The sequence below is a fragment of the Sitophilus oryzae genome, unplaced genomic scaffold, assembly GCF_002938485.1.
Source record: "Sitophilus oryzae breed Bouriz unplaced genomic scaffold, Soryzae_2.0 scaffold_1440_pilon_pilon, whole genome shotgun sequence".
Lineage (NCBI taxonomy): Eukaryota > Metazoa > Arthropoda > Insecta > Coleoptera > Curculionidae > Sitophilus > Sitophilus oryzae.
The window spans coordinates 3,456,483-3,470,541 of NW_022146105.1; the positions used below are offsets into that span (position 1 = coordinate 3,456,483).

Consider the following 14,059-nt stretch of genomic DNA (forward strand, 5'->3'; position numbering starts at 1 on the left):
TATTACATATCGTCCTATTGCTGCCAAAAGTCACTAACTAACATTTTTCCGAACAACAAAATTGAATCACTAACTATGTTTTGAAGCGGAGAATCGATTGCAAAAGTAATTAACTAAGATTTCTGGCTATTTATGTTTTATTTTAATACCGAATAGTTACTAACTATAACATCATTATGCAATGCAATTCATCTTTAGACGCATTTTCTCGGAAGTAATAAAAAGTAAGTTAGTGACTTTTGGCAGCAATGGGACGATATACTAGCATCATTATTTATATATTATTAATTCTTCATATGCTAATTTTCTTTATTTATTTAAACAGAAAAAGTGTGAGGGGCTCTGGGTAATAAGAATTTGCTTAGGCCTGGTTACATGAATGGCACAGAAATATACCGATATGTGTGATATATTAAAAAACTAATTCTATTTATGTATTACTACATTTAACTTGTGACTTGTGCTGAACTAAAATATAAACTAATACAAATAAACATAAAATGAAAATGTAGAGTTGCAATAATACAAGAATAAAAGTAGTGTTTTGTAGTATTAAAGTATATTACCATGGATAGTATTTAACTAAATTAAGTACTCTAGCTGAATTTAATCATTTTTAATAAGAAAAATTGATAAACATAAAAAAATAAGTTAATCCGCATCCACAATTGATGTATCTTTGGTTGCATACCCCATAGAGAAACAAATCCATCGACGTTATAACTAATAGACTCTATATTTTATTAACCTAAATTATTAAATATATTATTCCAAAAAATACGTAATAATAAACTTTAAATATTTAAAATTTATTACCACGTATTTTGTAGAAATATATGCTTGAAAATTTAAATTGCATTAGTTATATTATGTTAATATAATAAGGTCTTTTATTGAAAGTTTATAACGAACTAGAGGGCTTATGATAAACAATTAAAAACCTCTAGAGTGCTTATTTTATGTAGCTCTATGAATACAAATATTACAAAATGTTTATAATTTATTAAACAGTACATTGCTTTGAAAACTACCAAATAAGCTGAGTAAATAATGTAGTAGATAATTTAGTTAGTTAAATTAGTTGTTTTAATAAAAAAATAAAAATAACGTTTTTAACGAGAAAGGATTCCTCATTACAAAATAAAATTGGCCTAAAATAATACACTACAAATGTAAAAAGGATGAATTCATTATGAGCTATGTAACTTTTTCTGCTGTACAGTGATATTTTTTAAAGTCTAAAGTTTGTCCAGTTTATCAAAGAATTGCAATATTATCAGAATAAAAATAGACGTCTATACACATAATATATAGAACCAACCTTTTGGAATATGGTGAAGGAGCAGGAGGAATTTTGGAGAAAAGTGCTTTCTCAAATTGAACACTGCATTGACCCCTCGTAAAATGTCTGCATGTCCTCTCAAAAAAAGCTAAACCTCTCTGTCATACTTGTCAACATTCACCAGCAATTCAACTGAAAAAAAAAATAAATATCTGTAAAATGCAAGTAAATTGTTGCCATCACTTGCACAAAAACATGTTTACACGGTACCACTACCATGCTAATGCTGGCGTGTCAGTGAAATTGGCGCTAGCTAGTGGATACATGTAAATCAGCCTTAAGTATAAAATAAGAAATGTTTCTTACTTTTAAGAATGCTGGTAGCTCTATCAATTTTAAGATTTGTGAACAAGTCAAGACAATTCTAGTTTCTGTATTGCTTCATAAGTTGGACAATCTACTGAAATACCATGACATAAGATATAGATCATCATCTAAGGCCAACCAAGAGTGTTTAGAATACAATATATTCCCTGAAAGAAAAAACAATCTAAAGACTTTACCAAATAAAATTTTCTTAACCAAAATAATAGTAGCTATACTGTCATTATTGGTATTAAGCAATTGGAAATCTAGTAAACTTACATTTATAAAAGAAATATTCAGCTAAAGAAAAGTGCTTTCTCATATTGAGCACTGCATTGACACTCATAAAATGTCTGCACATACCCCCTCAAAAAAGCGAAACCTCCCCGTCAGACTTGTTAATATTTAGCAGCAATTCAACTGAAAAAATAAATCCAAATAAGTATCTGTAAAAAACAAGTAAATTGTTTAAAAGCTACCTTATAGTTCTACCCTCCGCCGTTTTAAACACATTTTGATTCAACTCCTCTATCATCGCAATTCCTATTCCCTTTTCTATTCTTCCTATTTTCCAAGTCCTCTTCTATTCCTCCCGTTTAGACTGGGCTACTTTATCTGTAGACAGAGAAATGCAATATTAGAATTTTAGAACACCTCTAATATAATGTATTATGTACCATCATATCCATATCCTTTCGTCGGTATTTCTTCAGTCCCATTCAATGAAAGAAATGGCAATTATCTTCCTTGGATATCGGACAATCCTCTGGAGTTGGTACTTATCACGTAGGTATTTGACGGTGTCTGGGAGAATCCGAAGAAGCTTTGGGACCAATCACACGCGTCGCAGTATTTCATCTGGAATCGTCTTTCATTTAAACGCGCAATGAACTCGAATTATCCTAGAAAAATAGAAAAAAATCAGTTTCGGAAATCTCAACAGAGAAAAACAAAATAAACTTACTTTAGTTGGTTTTAGGTTGAGCTGGACTATGCTAGCATCTCTATCCCGAATCTCTGCCCAGAAATCGACGTCAGGCAGATGCAGAACAAAAAAAAAATCTTCACGTCGCGTCCGAAGTGGAAATCTCAACAGCCATCTTCTGCAGATTTGAAGAGATCATCCACTTTCCTATCGAGCGACCTGCTACCAGGACCCCCTACAGGCCTAACCCCCATCTTCATCTTCAAATGTGTCCATATCATGTCCCCTACGCTCTTGAGGTGCCACGCAATACGTGCACGAAGAAGTCTCGTAGCTTGGGTCCCAGGTTTTATCCGGCTAAAGCCTGCAGCATTAGAACACCTAACTTGTAAACCAGACAGTGGTGACTCCCTTGGGTACCTATGCATGCTACATAGGTGCTGGTCTTCAATCGGGTCTAAAAAAATTAAAAACATGGTGGCCTTAGTGCGAACAAAAAGACAGAAAATAATAGGAAGAAATAGAAAAATCAAGAGAAATATATAGAGGAGAAAAATAAGCAGGAATTCCACCCAAGACAAGTTTAAGTAAAGTGAGAATCCAGCTAGGACACCTCGGGCTTGCCACACCCGTACTCACATGATGTGAGCCCCTGATAGGGGTTAAATAGACTATTTGATTAATAAATAAAATAAACTTCAAAAAGATATGTTACGCATCATAGTCACAAATTACAAAAAAGTTCAAATAAAAAAAGCTTTCTTTGTTTTTCATTTTTAAGGTATTATTTTATTTATATCGATAAATCTTAATCATTGAGTACAAGAAAACCATATTTAATGAAAGTACCTATTAAGAAAAACAAATATCATATTTTATACTGAAAAATAAAAAATTAACAAGCTAAAAATATAGCCTTATATTAATTAGACCCCCTACAAAAAAATAAAAATTTATACCATGAAATGTACTCACAATTTGAAGAGGCTTAACGATGCACCCAATTTTCGAACAAACGGTGTACACCTAAACAACTTTACTTAAAAAACACACAAATTAAAAAGTCAGGTACAGAAAAGATCCTGCATCTTTCCACTCTTTATTCTAACTAACTAGAATGGATTTTTTCGACTAGTCGAATGTTCAAGTAATTACATAATACAAAGATTCTTAGTAAACATGGAAGATAACTATCTACCTATTTTTTGGTTTAATGATTTTTGAATTTCAGACAATTTCAAACTGATATAAGGCCTATGCTAAGATACTGCATTAATATAAATTCACAAATTAACCGTAATGAGCTTATTTCTTTCCGAAACATTAAAAAAAAATAAGACTAGCTACACATTACATAATAGCCTTATACTAGCATAAAAACAATTCAGAGAATTTTCGCAAAAAGTGCTATATTTAATACTTTATAGTAAATTATATACATTATGACCTTAAAACAAATCGAAAACCAAGAATTAAAAATATTAAGACAAGAAAAACGAAGACGCCATGACCACAGCCATGACGGTTACAAGATTGCAAAAAATGTTAATCGAGATATTATAATGAAATATAGAGAAAATATCAAGTACTCACTTTTTGGGGAGACTGAGCGATTCACAAACAAATATAGTGTACACAAAAATCACTTTTTATTAAAAAAAGTCACAAAATTTTAAAATGCCGGCGACAGAAAGTTGCGGATCCCTTGGCATTCAAAATGGGCATGCGCGACGTCATGACATATTTGAGTTAGCCAATAAGAAGGAATCCACAGCCCTCTTTGTTAACAATAATTTAATTTTAACTTCACATAGTGGGTAAAATTATTAAAAAGTGGGCCAAATTAATGCCTTAATAAATAGTATTAAATTATTTATAAAATAAAAATGTTTCCCGGGATATATTTGCTTTTTATAATTAATAAATCCAAAAAATCAAACAAATCACCATCATTATTGGTTACCAAAATACTGTTTTCTATTTACGTATTATTGCAATTTAAGAGACATTTTAGAAAAGAACTATACAATTTAAGATAGAAACTATAAAGTTATAATAAAACATTAAAAGAGAAGTTATTTCATACATTTACTTTATTTGTTATAAGGTGAAACACGTCTAAAAAATATTTTTGGCATTAAATAAAACGAAACATAGGCGGTTTTGAAAGTTTTTAATTTTTTTTTAGTGTCACTGGAAGACAACTCAGACACCATACTTCCACAACACACTCTATGAACTACCTTACTTTCTACTGTACAATGCAGTTATAATTAAATGCAAGGAGTTGAGCAAAATATTTAAAAACCTTACAATATCACATGTTTTATTTACCTTGGTTACGATTAATTTAACTGAAACTGCCCCAAAGAAATTAATAAACAAACATTCTTAAATTGTAATTACAAAATCTAAATTAAGGCATAGTTAAAAATAAACATTAGAAACTAATATTAATTAATCGAATGATATTAATTAAATACAGAGTGATCAAAAGAAAACAACATAATAAGTAATAGTTAACATTAAATTTGAGCAAAATATTGCTTCTATTTTCGTATAAATAAAATTATGTATTTTCAGTAAAAAAAATATATTTTTCTAGCAGTTATGTTAATCTTTATTGACTTAAACAAATTTGAATGGCCTTAAAATTATGCAAATAAAACTCCTTGCTCTTTTCCTATTTTTTTTTGCACTCCTCATAGTAACTAAGCAGGGTAATGTTAAGAATTACCTCAAAAACATTTTTTTTATAGAACACAATTGAACAATTAACGTTGGATTTTTAAAAGTTATAGTTATATACAGATAGTTTAGAAATCGCCAACTAAAATACATTCTAAGAAAATTTAATATTAAATAAAAAATAAAGAACTAAATTTTTTTATCTATAACTTCATTTCTCTAAAGAACCATGAATAAAAAATAGTTTTTTAATTAGAAAGAAAGCATCCATTTTTCATATTTTCCATACAATCAGAATGTATATACATAAAAATAACAGTACAAATATTTGCATATTACGAGAATATGAAATATTATCATTACAAACTTCTGTCATATTCTAAAAATGTGAATATGCTTATATATGTAACAGCGATTTCCATGAGAAACTGAATTCCCTAAAATAATAAAATTTCATTTTAAACTATTTTCTACATGCCACCAAAACTAAGGCATAAGTTTTTATAATATATAAAATTTATTTTAGATCGTTGTATATTTTTAACATTTTATGAAATATTTAATAAGATCATAATTCTAGGATTCAAGACTAAACAACTCATTTATAAAGAAGCATGGAAATCACTGCACTAATAATATACAGGGTTCTTAAAAATATAAAATCCCAACTTCAGTACAACTAATAAAAAATTGTAATCTGATAGTTCAGTTACACCATAAAGTTTCGTCGTCTTACAGTATTTTTAACATACTATATCCAAAAGTGAAATGAAGAATCAAGATTTATACCACACCTAATTGAACATATCGTTTGTCTAATCATGATGATGCAAAAGCAAAAAAAACAGCCAAAATGTAGGATGATTATGAGAGTATTTACCTACAACGAGTCAGTATATACACAAGCATAGCCTTATATATAAAAAAAAATTAAACAACTTAACGTAGAATATATAAACGTAGTGAGAACTATATTATAAAATATACAACTATTAACAAAAAACCAATATGGTCTGTTGTTCTTCCAATTTAATACACTTTATGATCATTTAAAATAAACATGCTTATTTCCATAGAATTTTACTAGTTGTCAATAACAAATTGATAGATGTAAACAGGCAATATCCCAATTCAACTTTATGGTATCCATAATAATACTTAATATAGCAAGGATGGGCGAGTAAAAAAGCTTAACGGATAAAACATTTTTGTGTAGAAAACTTAAAATGTAAAAAAATCTTCATGAATATCCAAAAACACTGTTAACTGATAATGACTTCTAAAAAAATACTTAAGTTATTTCACTATGTTTCAATTTGATTTTTGTATTTTAATGATATTTTTGACTTTGTGATTTTCTTTTAGATTTTTTACATAACACCCATCTCTGTTTAAAATGATCATATAGTGCAACTTGTGGCGGTTTCCATGTAACTAACAGGCTTCGTGTTCACTGACTTCCAAAGAAACCAAACTAACATTATACCAAACTGATTTTGATCACATTTGTGCAAAATTGTCATAAAATTAAGAAAAAATGACTAAGAAATTACTTCAGTTCTATAAAACATATGGACTAAATTAGGAATATAACTCCCTTGTAATCACAATATTTGTGTATTTGTTAACACCAAATAGGATCCGATTTATACTGCAAAATTAATGGGAAGTAGTAGATAAAATTCAATTTCACTGATTTTGCTAATATAAATCGAGCTTTACTATGTCTACCTGTAGACTAGTACAATAATAATTATTAGAGGATTTGGTAATAATCCAAATCCAAGGTGGTAGAATGATCTAAGAGTATTACTAGGAAATGCAAGTTATTAGTTTTAATTATCTATATAGAGAGTTATATTTAAAATATTAAAAAGTTGAATTTATTATTGAATTCGCAACAGATATAACCAACATTGTCACAGATTAAAGAAAAATGTGATTGAAAAATAAAAACAGGGAACATACAATTAGAAGCAATGGCACCAAAAAACTCTCTGATTTACAGCACATTTTTAAAGTATTTTTTTTATGAATTTTTATATTTATAGTAAGTAGCTGAGATGATGTAGTTTAAACCTACATAGTACCTGTAGAAATAGAATATAAAATCTTCTAACTATAAAGCCTACCAAAATATGAAAAATATCCAGCTAACAAATATTTTTATCTTCTTATAAAACATTTCTCATTATTCCTCGGAGGTATTTTGTGTTGCACCTAAAAAAATATATATTTTATTACAGAGAAACATTCATTATATTTATAAGGTTTTTTAATAATTAAAAAATTGCAATTCAGAATTGTATTGACTTAAATGGCAAGTTTAGTTTTTTACACAATTTATCTATGGGACACTAAAATAAAATTATTGCATTAGAAAGAAATTAAGTAGGAACTGTATAAAGTGTAATGCTATGAGGAGTATATTTACCAAGGGAAGCTCTATGATCTTTGGCTCTCCATGAATCAGTTCTTGTACGGGATTGTTTTTGTGCTCGGCCAGAACCAAAAGAATGGGTGCGGTTTCTTTGGTATCTGAAACCTGTACTTGCAGGTGCGCTCGTGCCGGGTTGTGGGTATTGATTTACAGAGTTATCACATCTAAAAATACAAAAATAATATCAAAAACATCGAATCTACTCCCTTTAATCCAACTCACTTGTCTTTAGAAGCGGATAATCGACGACTATCGTCGCGAGAAGTGCTTGGCACAGGTGCTATTTGGCTTTCAGAAAGTGTCCTGTTCCTCGGTTTTTGACGGTACCCTTTCCCGTTTGACTGGAAGATTTCATTGATTCTTGGCTGAAAAAAAAAACAACAACGTTGTGAACTCCATTATATAAATACTTATATGTCCTAACTTACTTCAACGACTCTGAAATCCTCGATGGTTTTGAAATTAGAAAGATGTTTTTTTAGGGTAGGATTGACAGTCAAATGACTTCCGTGTTTGTAGTATTTCAAGAAAGCCCAGAATTTTTCAAGCCCATAAAGCTGTCCATTTTCGTAGTCTCTCACAGTTTCCTCTTGAAAATCCTCATAAAGGTGGGGTCTGAACTTGACTTCGAGCCCGTAGGAATAAAATCTAAACAAACACTCCAAGCCATATCTGTAGCCTTGTGCAGCGTCCTCAAGGGCAAGGGACTTGAACTCATTGTACATTGTTCTGTTGAAGTTTTCCCTTAAGAAGAATGACCAGAATCGGAACATGGTGTTCATTTCGTTTGATTGTCCAATGCCAAATCGTTTCCGCTCTAAAAAAATAAGTCAAATAAATATGTTTAAAAAAAAATCCATGAATCTTTACCTTTAAGGCACTTTTGTCTAAATTTGCTATAAGCCTGTTGAGTGAAGTTGTTTTCTTTGAGCAAAGCATGGGATGGATGCTGGAAAGTCGGCAAAGCTTGAGGTACACTACCGTAACTGGTACCCAAAACACCTTCACTTGGACTAGCCCCATAACTACTTCTGCAAATTTAGAAATCTTGAAAATTATACAATAACATATATAATATAATAAACTTACCCAGTTGATGTCGTCCTCAATCTATGTTCCTTGACATCCATAATCCAGCCAACATGTTGCTCAACCGGTGGATTACTTGAGTGACGCGTTTTTCTTTTCCTTGGCGTCGTTGGATCAGGTCTTTCATCTTTAACCACAGCGTAGAATCTTGGAACGTTTCTGTGTGGAGCATTCTTTGGACCTTTTCTTGAATTCTGGTTATTCCCAGACACTTTAAACTCAATCTAAAAATAAATACGCGTAAAATAAACAGTATTTGTGTATTTTAAAACTAACAATAGGCGGTGGTGGAGGAGGAACTTCAGGGTTCTGTTTTTTAGGTGCCGGCGGTGCTAACTTCTGGAAATCTTCCTGACTTATTATGGTTACAGTCTTATAGCTTCCTGAAGAAGCACGATCCTAAAATTTCGATATGTCAGTAATAATAAATAACACAATAATATGTCTTACAAATTCAATATCGTTCCACAAATCCTCTTCATAGTAATAGAGTCCGTCGTTGATGGCCTGTTCCAGGTCTTGCGTGATTTTGACACGCGTTGTCCAGTCACCGGTCCTGTCATAGCCTTCATGCTTCGGTACACGCGAGGATGAAGGTGCCTGAGTCTGAGTTACAATGAGAAGTTTATTTACATCTCTGTCGCTCAGCTCATCTGAATCCTCTTCATTAGCCCTAGTAATAAAAAATATTTTTATTAAAAACTTACTGAAGAAAGACATGCTGCAGAGAGTCGGCATAATTTCAATATTTTTTTTTTTCAACTTTTTGACAAACTCTGTATATATAAATTACTATATTTCATGTCAAGTTCATACTCAAATAGGTTGTTACATATCCAGCTATTCTAATACTCTAAAAAATATTCCTCTGTTGTATAATTTATGTAATAATAAACAGATAGCTAAAATATAAATTTCGAATATCTCTTTGAAAAAATATGGCAGCCGTAATTTTCGTACAATACCTATTTTTAAAAAATCTTATCTGAAAACGTGTTTATATGACGATATAAAAACAAACTCGAAAAATAATACATTAGCTTATAACCTTGTAAAATTGCCAATATTTGAAAACTATTCCAATAATATATACTTCATATTTCCTAGCATAAATAAATAGGGTAACAACCAAGAAAACAAATATTTTTATTTTATTTTCCAATTAAAAATAGATCATAGAGCAGTTTATTATTATGTAAGTCTTTTTAATAGTAATTACTGTCTATGTATTGTACATAAATAAAACATATGACAATGAACTTGAATAATTCAATTTTAAAAACATTAGGTATTATTAGCCAGACGGAAAAACTTTTAAAATTTAATGACCTCTATATGTAACTCAATATTATGTAATTATGTTTAAATATAATAACAGATCAATAATATTGATTGTTATTATTATAAACTTTTCGATATTCGTTCATTTATACTGATAATTACTGAAAATATGATATTTTCTAATTTCTTCTTATCATTATAATATATTTTTAGCTAAATTCTAACAAAGCAGTTGATAGTATGAACTATGAAAATAAAACTTTCAAGACTTACCACTCAGTCGTAAAGGTATTTTGCCTTCCAATAGGGACATTTTCCAATTCCTCATCAAAATGAAACTCCAGTTCTTCCCTTTCAAACTCATAAGGCTTAGGTTTGGCTTCCTTCTTTCCTTTATTTTCCTTGTTTTTCCGTTTTACTTGCAACCAAGTTTCGTCTTCGTCGTCGTTTTTGTTTTTATTTTTGGGGCTCTGACTCTCGTTCACATTTGCAGTCTTTTCGGAAGCGTCCTCGCAATTTACTTGAGGAACGCGATTCTCTTTGTTTTCGGTATTTTGTGTGTTATTTGGCTTTTCTGTCATTGAAATTTAAACGTTTAACTTTCTTTCAATTTCTAACTGTTGACAGATTGATAACTTACCTTTATCATAAGGAATAAACTCTGCAACATCAGGATTAAGATTTTCTATGTGATGATGAGGTGTTTGCAGTTTTCTAGGAACAGGTGGTGGGGGTACTAATTTGGAAATAATCTCATCGTGTTTGTCATTGTTTCTATCCAAAATAGGCCATTTTGTAGGATCATGTTTGGCTCTAACCTAAAGGAACAATACTGTTGAATATGAAAGTGTTCAGTGATGCTAAACCTACTTTGAATCCAGCAGATAACTCTATTTTATCTGATGAGCTTATTGCATCGACAATCAGAGCAACATTATTGGTTAAAGCTTGAACTCTGTGAAATGAGGCGATCAGAGTTACAGGCAAGTAACCCTCTGGGTCCATTTTTCTTCTTAAGAAGAAGTCACGATTGAGGTTGTCTTCACTGAAGTAGTACTCTCTATAGATAAAAATGTGTCATTTTAATATATTATAGTATATATATTTCTGAAATTATTACATTTGGTTGCGAATATATTCCTTAAGGGTTGGACCATCCAAGTTGAGGTAGTTATTACTATTAAAGTAATATGTTCCCATGTAAGGTACCATATAGTTATGTCCATCAGCACCATGGTCGAATTTTCCTAACTGTAATGTACAAATTAATACCCCAATACCTAAGAAACAATTTCTTTGAAATACCTGAGCAAAATCAATACCATTTTCGAGAAAATCACCATCAGCGGAAGCCCTATTTGAAGAGCTTCTATTAAATGCAACTCTTCTGTTGCCTCTGTTTCTCCATCTACCTCTTGGTGCCGCTGATGCAGGTCTTGGTCTGTGATTCTGGCTGTTCAGCGATTCAGCTCTCCAATCTCTATCACCGTCACTGACAGTTGACTGGACATCCCCTGTAAATTTATATATGCTTTAAAAATACTGGAGAAAAATATGTAGATTAAAAAACTGCGCATATAAATAAATGTTTTTATAAATCAAACAGTAATAAAGATAAGTTATAAAACAAACTATTACCTGACATATTTTTGTTTTATATTTTAATAAAAAAATAGCAGCAACAATCATGAATTTTCAACACAATTTTTAGATACATACAGTTCATTTTTTCAACGACAAAAACATAAATTTTATGTACCACAGTTCACACATGCATTTATGACTCAATTACTTAACAACACAAAATATTTTTGTATGGATATTTGAATTTTATCACTTGATTCAATGCTGTCGGGAATATACAGTGTCCCAAAATAATATTTATATTTCTTATATAATAGATTTTGAAACTATTTATTCTTGAAAGACTTACGGTCATAGTAATTATTCCTGTTATTTCTTCTCCGGTCGTTTTTATGAGCTTTGCTTAGGTCTATTTCTAAAGGAATCCATTTGTGTTTGGAAGCTTTTCTTTTGTCATCTTGTTGCTGCGGCTGCTCAATTAATACTTGCGGTTTTTCTTTTTGCGAAGAGGCAGAATTTGTTGGACTGCTTGATCTTTTCTGCTGTATAGAATAGGTATGAAGATGAATTATAGAAAAAACAATTAAATGGTTAAAACATACCTTTTTGTTTTCAGTCACTTTTGGAGCAATAGAAGGTATCTAAAAAAGGTATATACAGTAATTTCACATTTCTTTTATACTATAATTAATTTTACTAACCTCTGGTGTATGATCCCCTAAGGTAGGCCAATCTCCAATATTAGAAAAATCACTAGCCTAAATAATAATAAAATAAATAAGAGCATAGATAAAACAAATTAAAATTTATATCTTAATGATATCAGAAGCTATTATTAAATGTTTCTCAAGAATAAAACTCAATCTTTTTAAGCTACAATTAATTTTGATTTTTAATCAATTAACATGGAGTCTAATTAATAATTCTAATGTGTGCTTTTGTTCATGTTTATATTAGGATATTTAAATCAATATAAATTATTGTTCACTTATGGATAAAAATTGACCCTTTAACAATATTTTTTACAATATTTATAATACCAGTTCATAAATAGTAGATATCATGTATTCAAGGTCAAAAGTAATATAGCAGATATTTTTGAAAATTTGTCTGAAATTCCAGGCATTAAATTTTCATAGAAAAAATCTATATATTTTGACAAAATAAAACTTATGAAAAGTATGAAAATCAACTTACATTTTTGTTTAACTGTCCTTTATTAGTAGACTCTTTAAAGCTCTTTCCATTAACTACAGGGTGCTCTGGTTTTTTAGAAGATACAGTAGGTTTAGCCGGTATTGCATGCGATTCTTTATTATTTTTTTGCCATGGATTGACTTTAGGTAAAGGAGCAGCTACGAATACCTTCTTTGGATCATTTTGACTCTCTTCGTTGTCCTTCTCCTTAGGCTCCTTTTCATCTTTTTCTGGCTTACTTCTGACAGGATGTAAATCTTTTTTGTCATGGGTCCTCTCTGGGTGTCTTTCTGCCTTGTCCATGTTTCCATTCAGTAGCTGTCTCTGTTTCTTTTTTTCAGACTTCCTTTCTTTACGGCTATGGTTTACCACCGGAGTAAAGCTTCCATCCTCATCATCTCCTGTCTGTGCTGGAGGTGGCGTCACTTTTTGTGAAATTGGTTTTGGCAATTCTTCTTGGCTGTTGTCGGTGTTTTCTTTGGTCGAAATTTGTTGGTTAGATTTAAAATTCTGAACTGCCAAGGCATAAGATGTTCCAGGTTCCCACTTGTCATCCCCTGGTTGAGGGTTAGATACTGCAGGAACCACCTGAGTGTCCATCTTAATCACTAATTTTACGTTAAACTTGCCCAGTCAAATATTATTACGAATATTTCGGAATACAATTAACAATATGGAGTTGAACCATGTTCAAGAAAGCATGGCAGTCCAATACACTTTACAGAACAATAAATACAAACAATAAAACTACACCTTGTATAACTTAAAAAGGGCAATTTTTAGGGTTCTCCTATAACTACAAACTACAAATCACTAACGTATTATTAAAAACCACTATTCATATTTTCTTGCTATTTTTTTCAATTATTCTCGTCTCGGCAAATCAGGGAATTTCAGTTTTGTTTTGTACAATTGCATCTGTCAGTGGTCATACTACGTTGACAAATATGACATTGAAAAAGGCGCTATGTTCAAAATGACGCAACTCGATGCGCAACTAATCTGGAGTTATATAACATTTATTTGCTTTAATGATAATTTATTATAAACAACATAGTAATTTGTTAAACACCTATAAAATATTTGTATAGCTATAGAGTCAATTGAAAACATTTGCGGTAGCTTTTTTTCAAAATTTCCATCAATTAGAGTAAAATACGATTTCCTCCGCATTCGCCATACTAAAAAAATATAATGCAATTAAAAA

At 30.6% G+C, this 14,059-nt stretch overlaps 1 protein-coding gene and 1 long non-coding RNA gene across 3 annotated transcripts; both read right to left on the reverse strand.

The window, feature by feature from the left end:
* Positions 1–249: 249 nt before the first annotated feature.
* Positions 250–4,354, reverse strand: LOC115876819. Of its 2 annotated transcripts, none has more exons than XR_004049210.1 (7): positions 4,167–4,354; positions 2,613–3,030; positions 2,326–2,550; positions 2,128–2,263; positions 1,928–2,068; positions 1,649–1,815; positions 250–1,474 (listed from the first exon to the last, which is right to left on the reverse strand). It is a non-coding gene; the product is annotated as an uncharacterized LOC115876819 (long non-coding RNA). The 2 variants fall into 2 exon arrangements; XR_004049211.1 differs by lacking the exon at positions 4,167–4,354 and adding an exon at positions 3,549–3,814.
* Positions 4,355–4,729: 375 nt separating this feature from the next.
* Positions 4,730–13,772, reverse strand: LOC115876820 (la-related protein 1B). Its single transcript, XM_030892789.1, has 17 exons — positions 12,853–13,772; positions 12,357–12,413; positions 12,258–12,296; positions 12,005–12,197; positions 11,377–11,585; positions 11,192–11,322; positions 10,942–11,131; positions 10,712–10,889; positions 10,345–10,645; positions 9,241–9,463; positions 9,067–9,189; positions 8,791–9,014; positions 8,572–8,732; positions 8,130–8,518; positions 7,924–8,066; positions 7,696–7,865; positions 4,730–7,481 (listed from the first exon to the last, which is right to left on the reverse strand). The coding sequence occupies exons 1-17, from the start codon at positions 13,450–13,452 to the stop codon at positions 7,453–7,455; spliced, it is 3,360 nt and encodes a 1,119-aa protein (XP_030748649.1). The 5' UTR covers positions 13,453–13,772; the 3' UTR covers positions 4,730–7,452.
* Positions 13,773–14,059: the final 287 nt, after the last annotated feature.

What these genes read in the sequence shown, in the direction of transcription:
- LOC115876820 (XM_030892789.1), bottom strand. Translation starts at nt 13,452, where the DNA reads ATGGACACTCAGGTGGTTCCTGCAGTATCTAACCCTCAACCAGGGGAT. An exon ending in GAATATATTCGCAACCAAAT is followed by an intron (nt 11,132 to 11,191) that starts GTAATAATTTCA and finishes TTTTATCTATAG; the next exon opens with AGAGTACTACTTCAGTGAAG. An exon ending in TTATCCGCTTCTAAAGACAA is followed by an intron (nt 7,866 to 7,923) that starts GTGAGTTGGATT and finishes TTGTATTTTTAG; the next exon opens with ATGTGATAACTCTGTAAATC.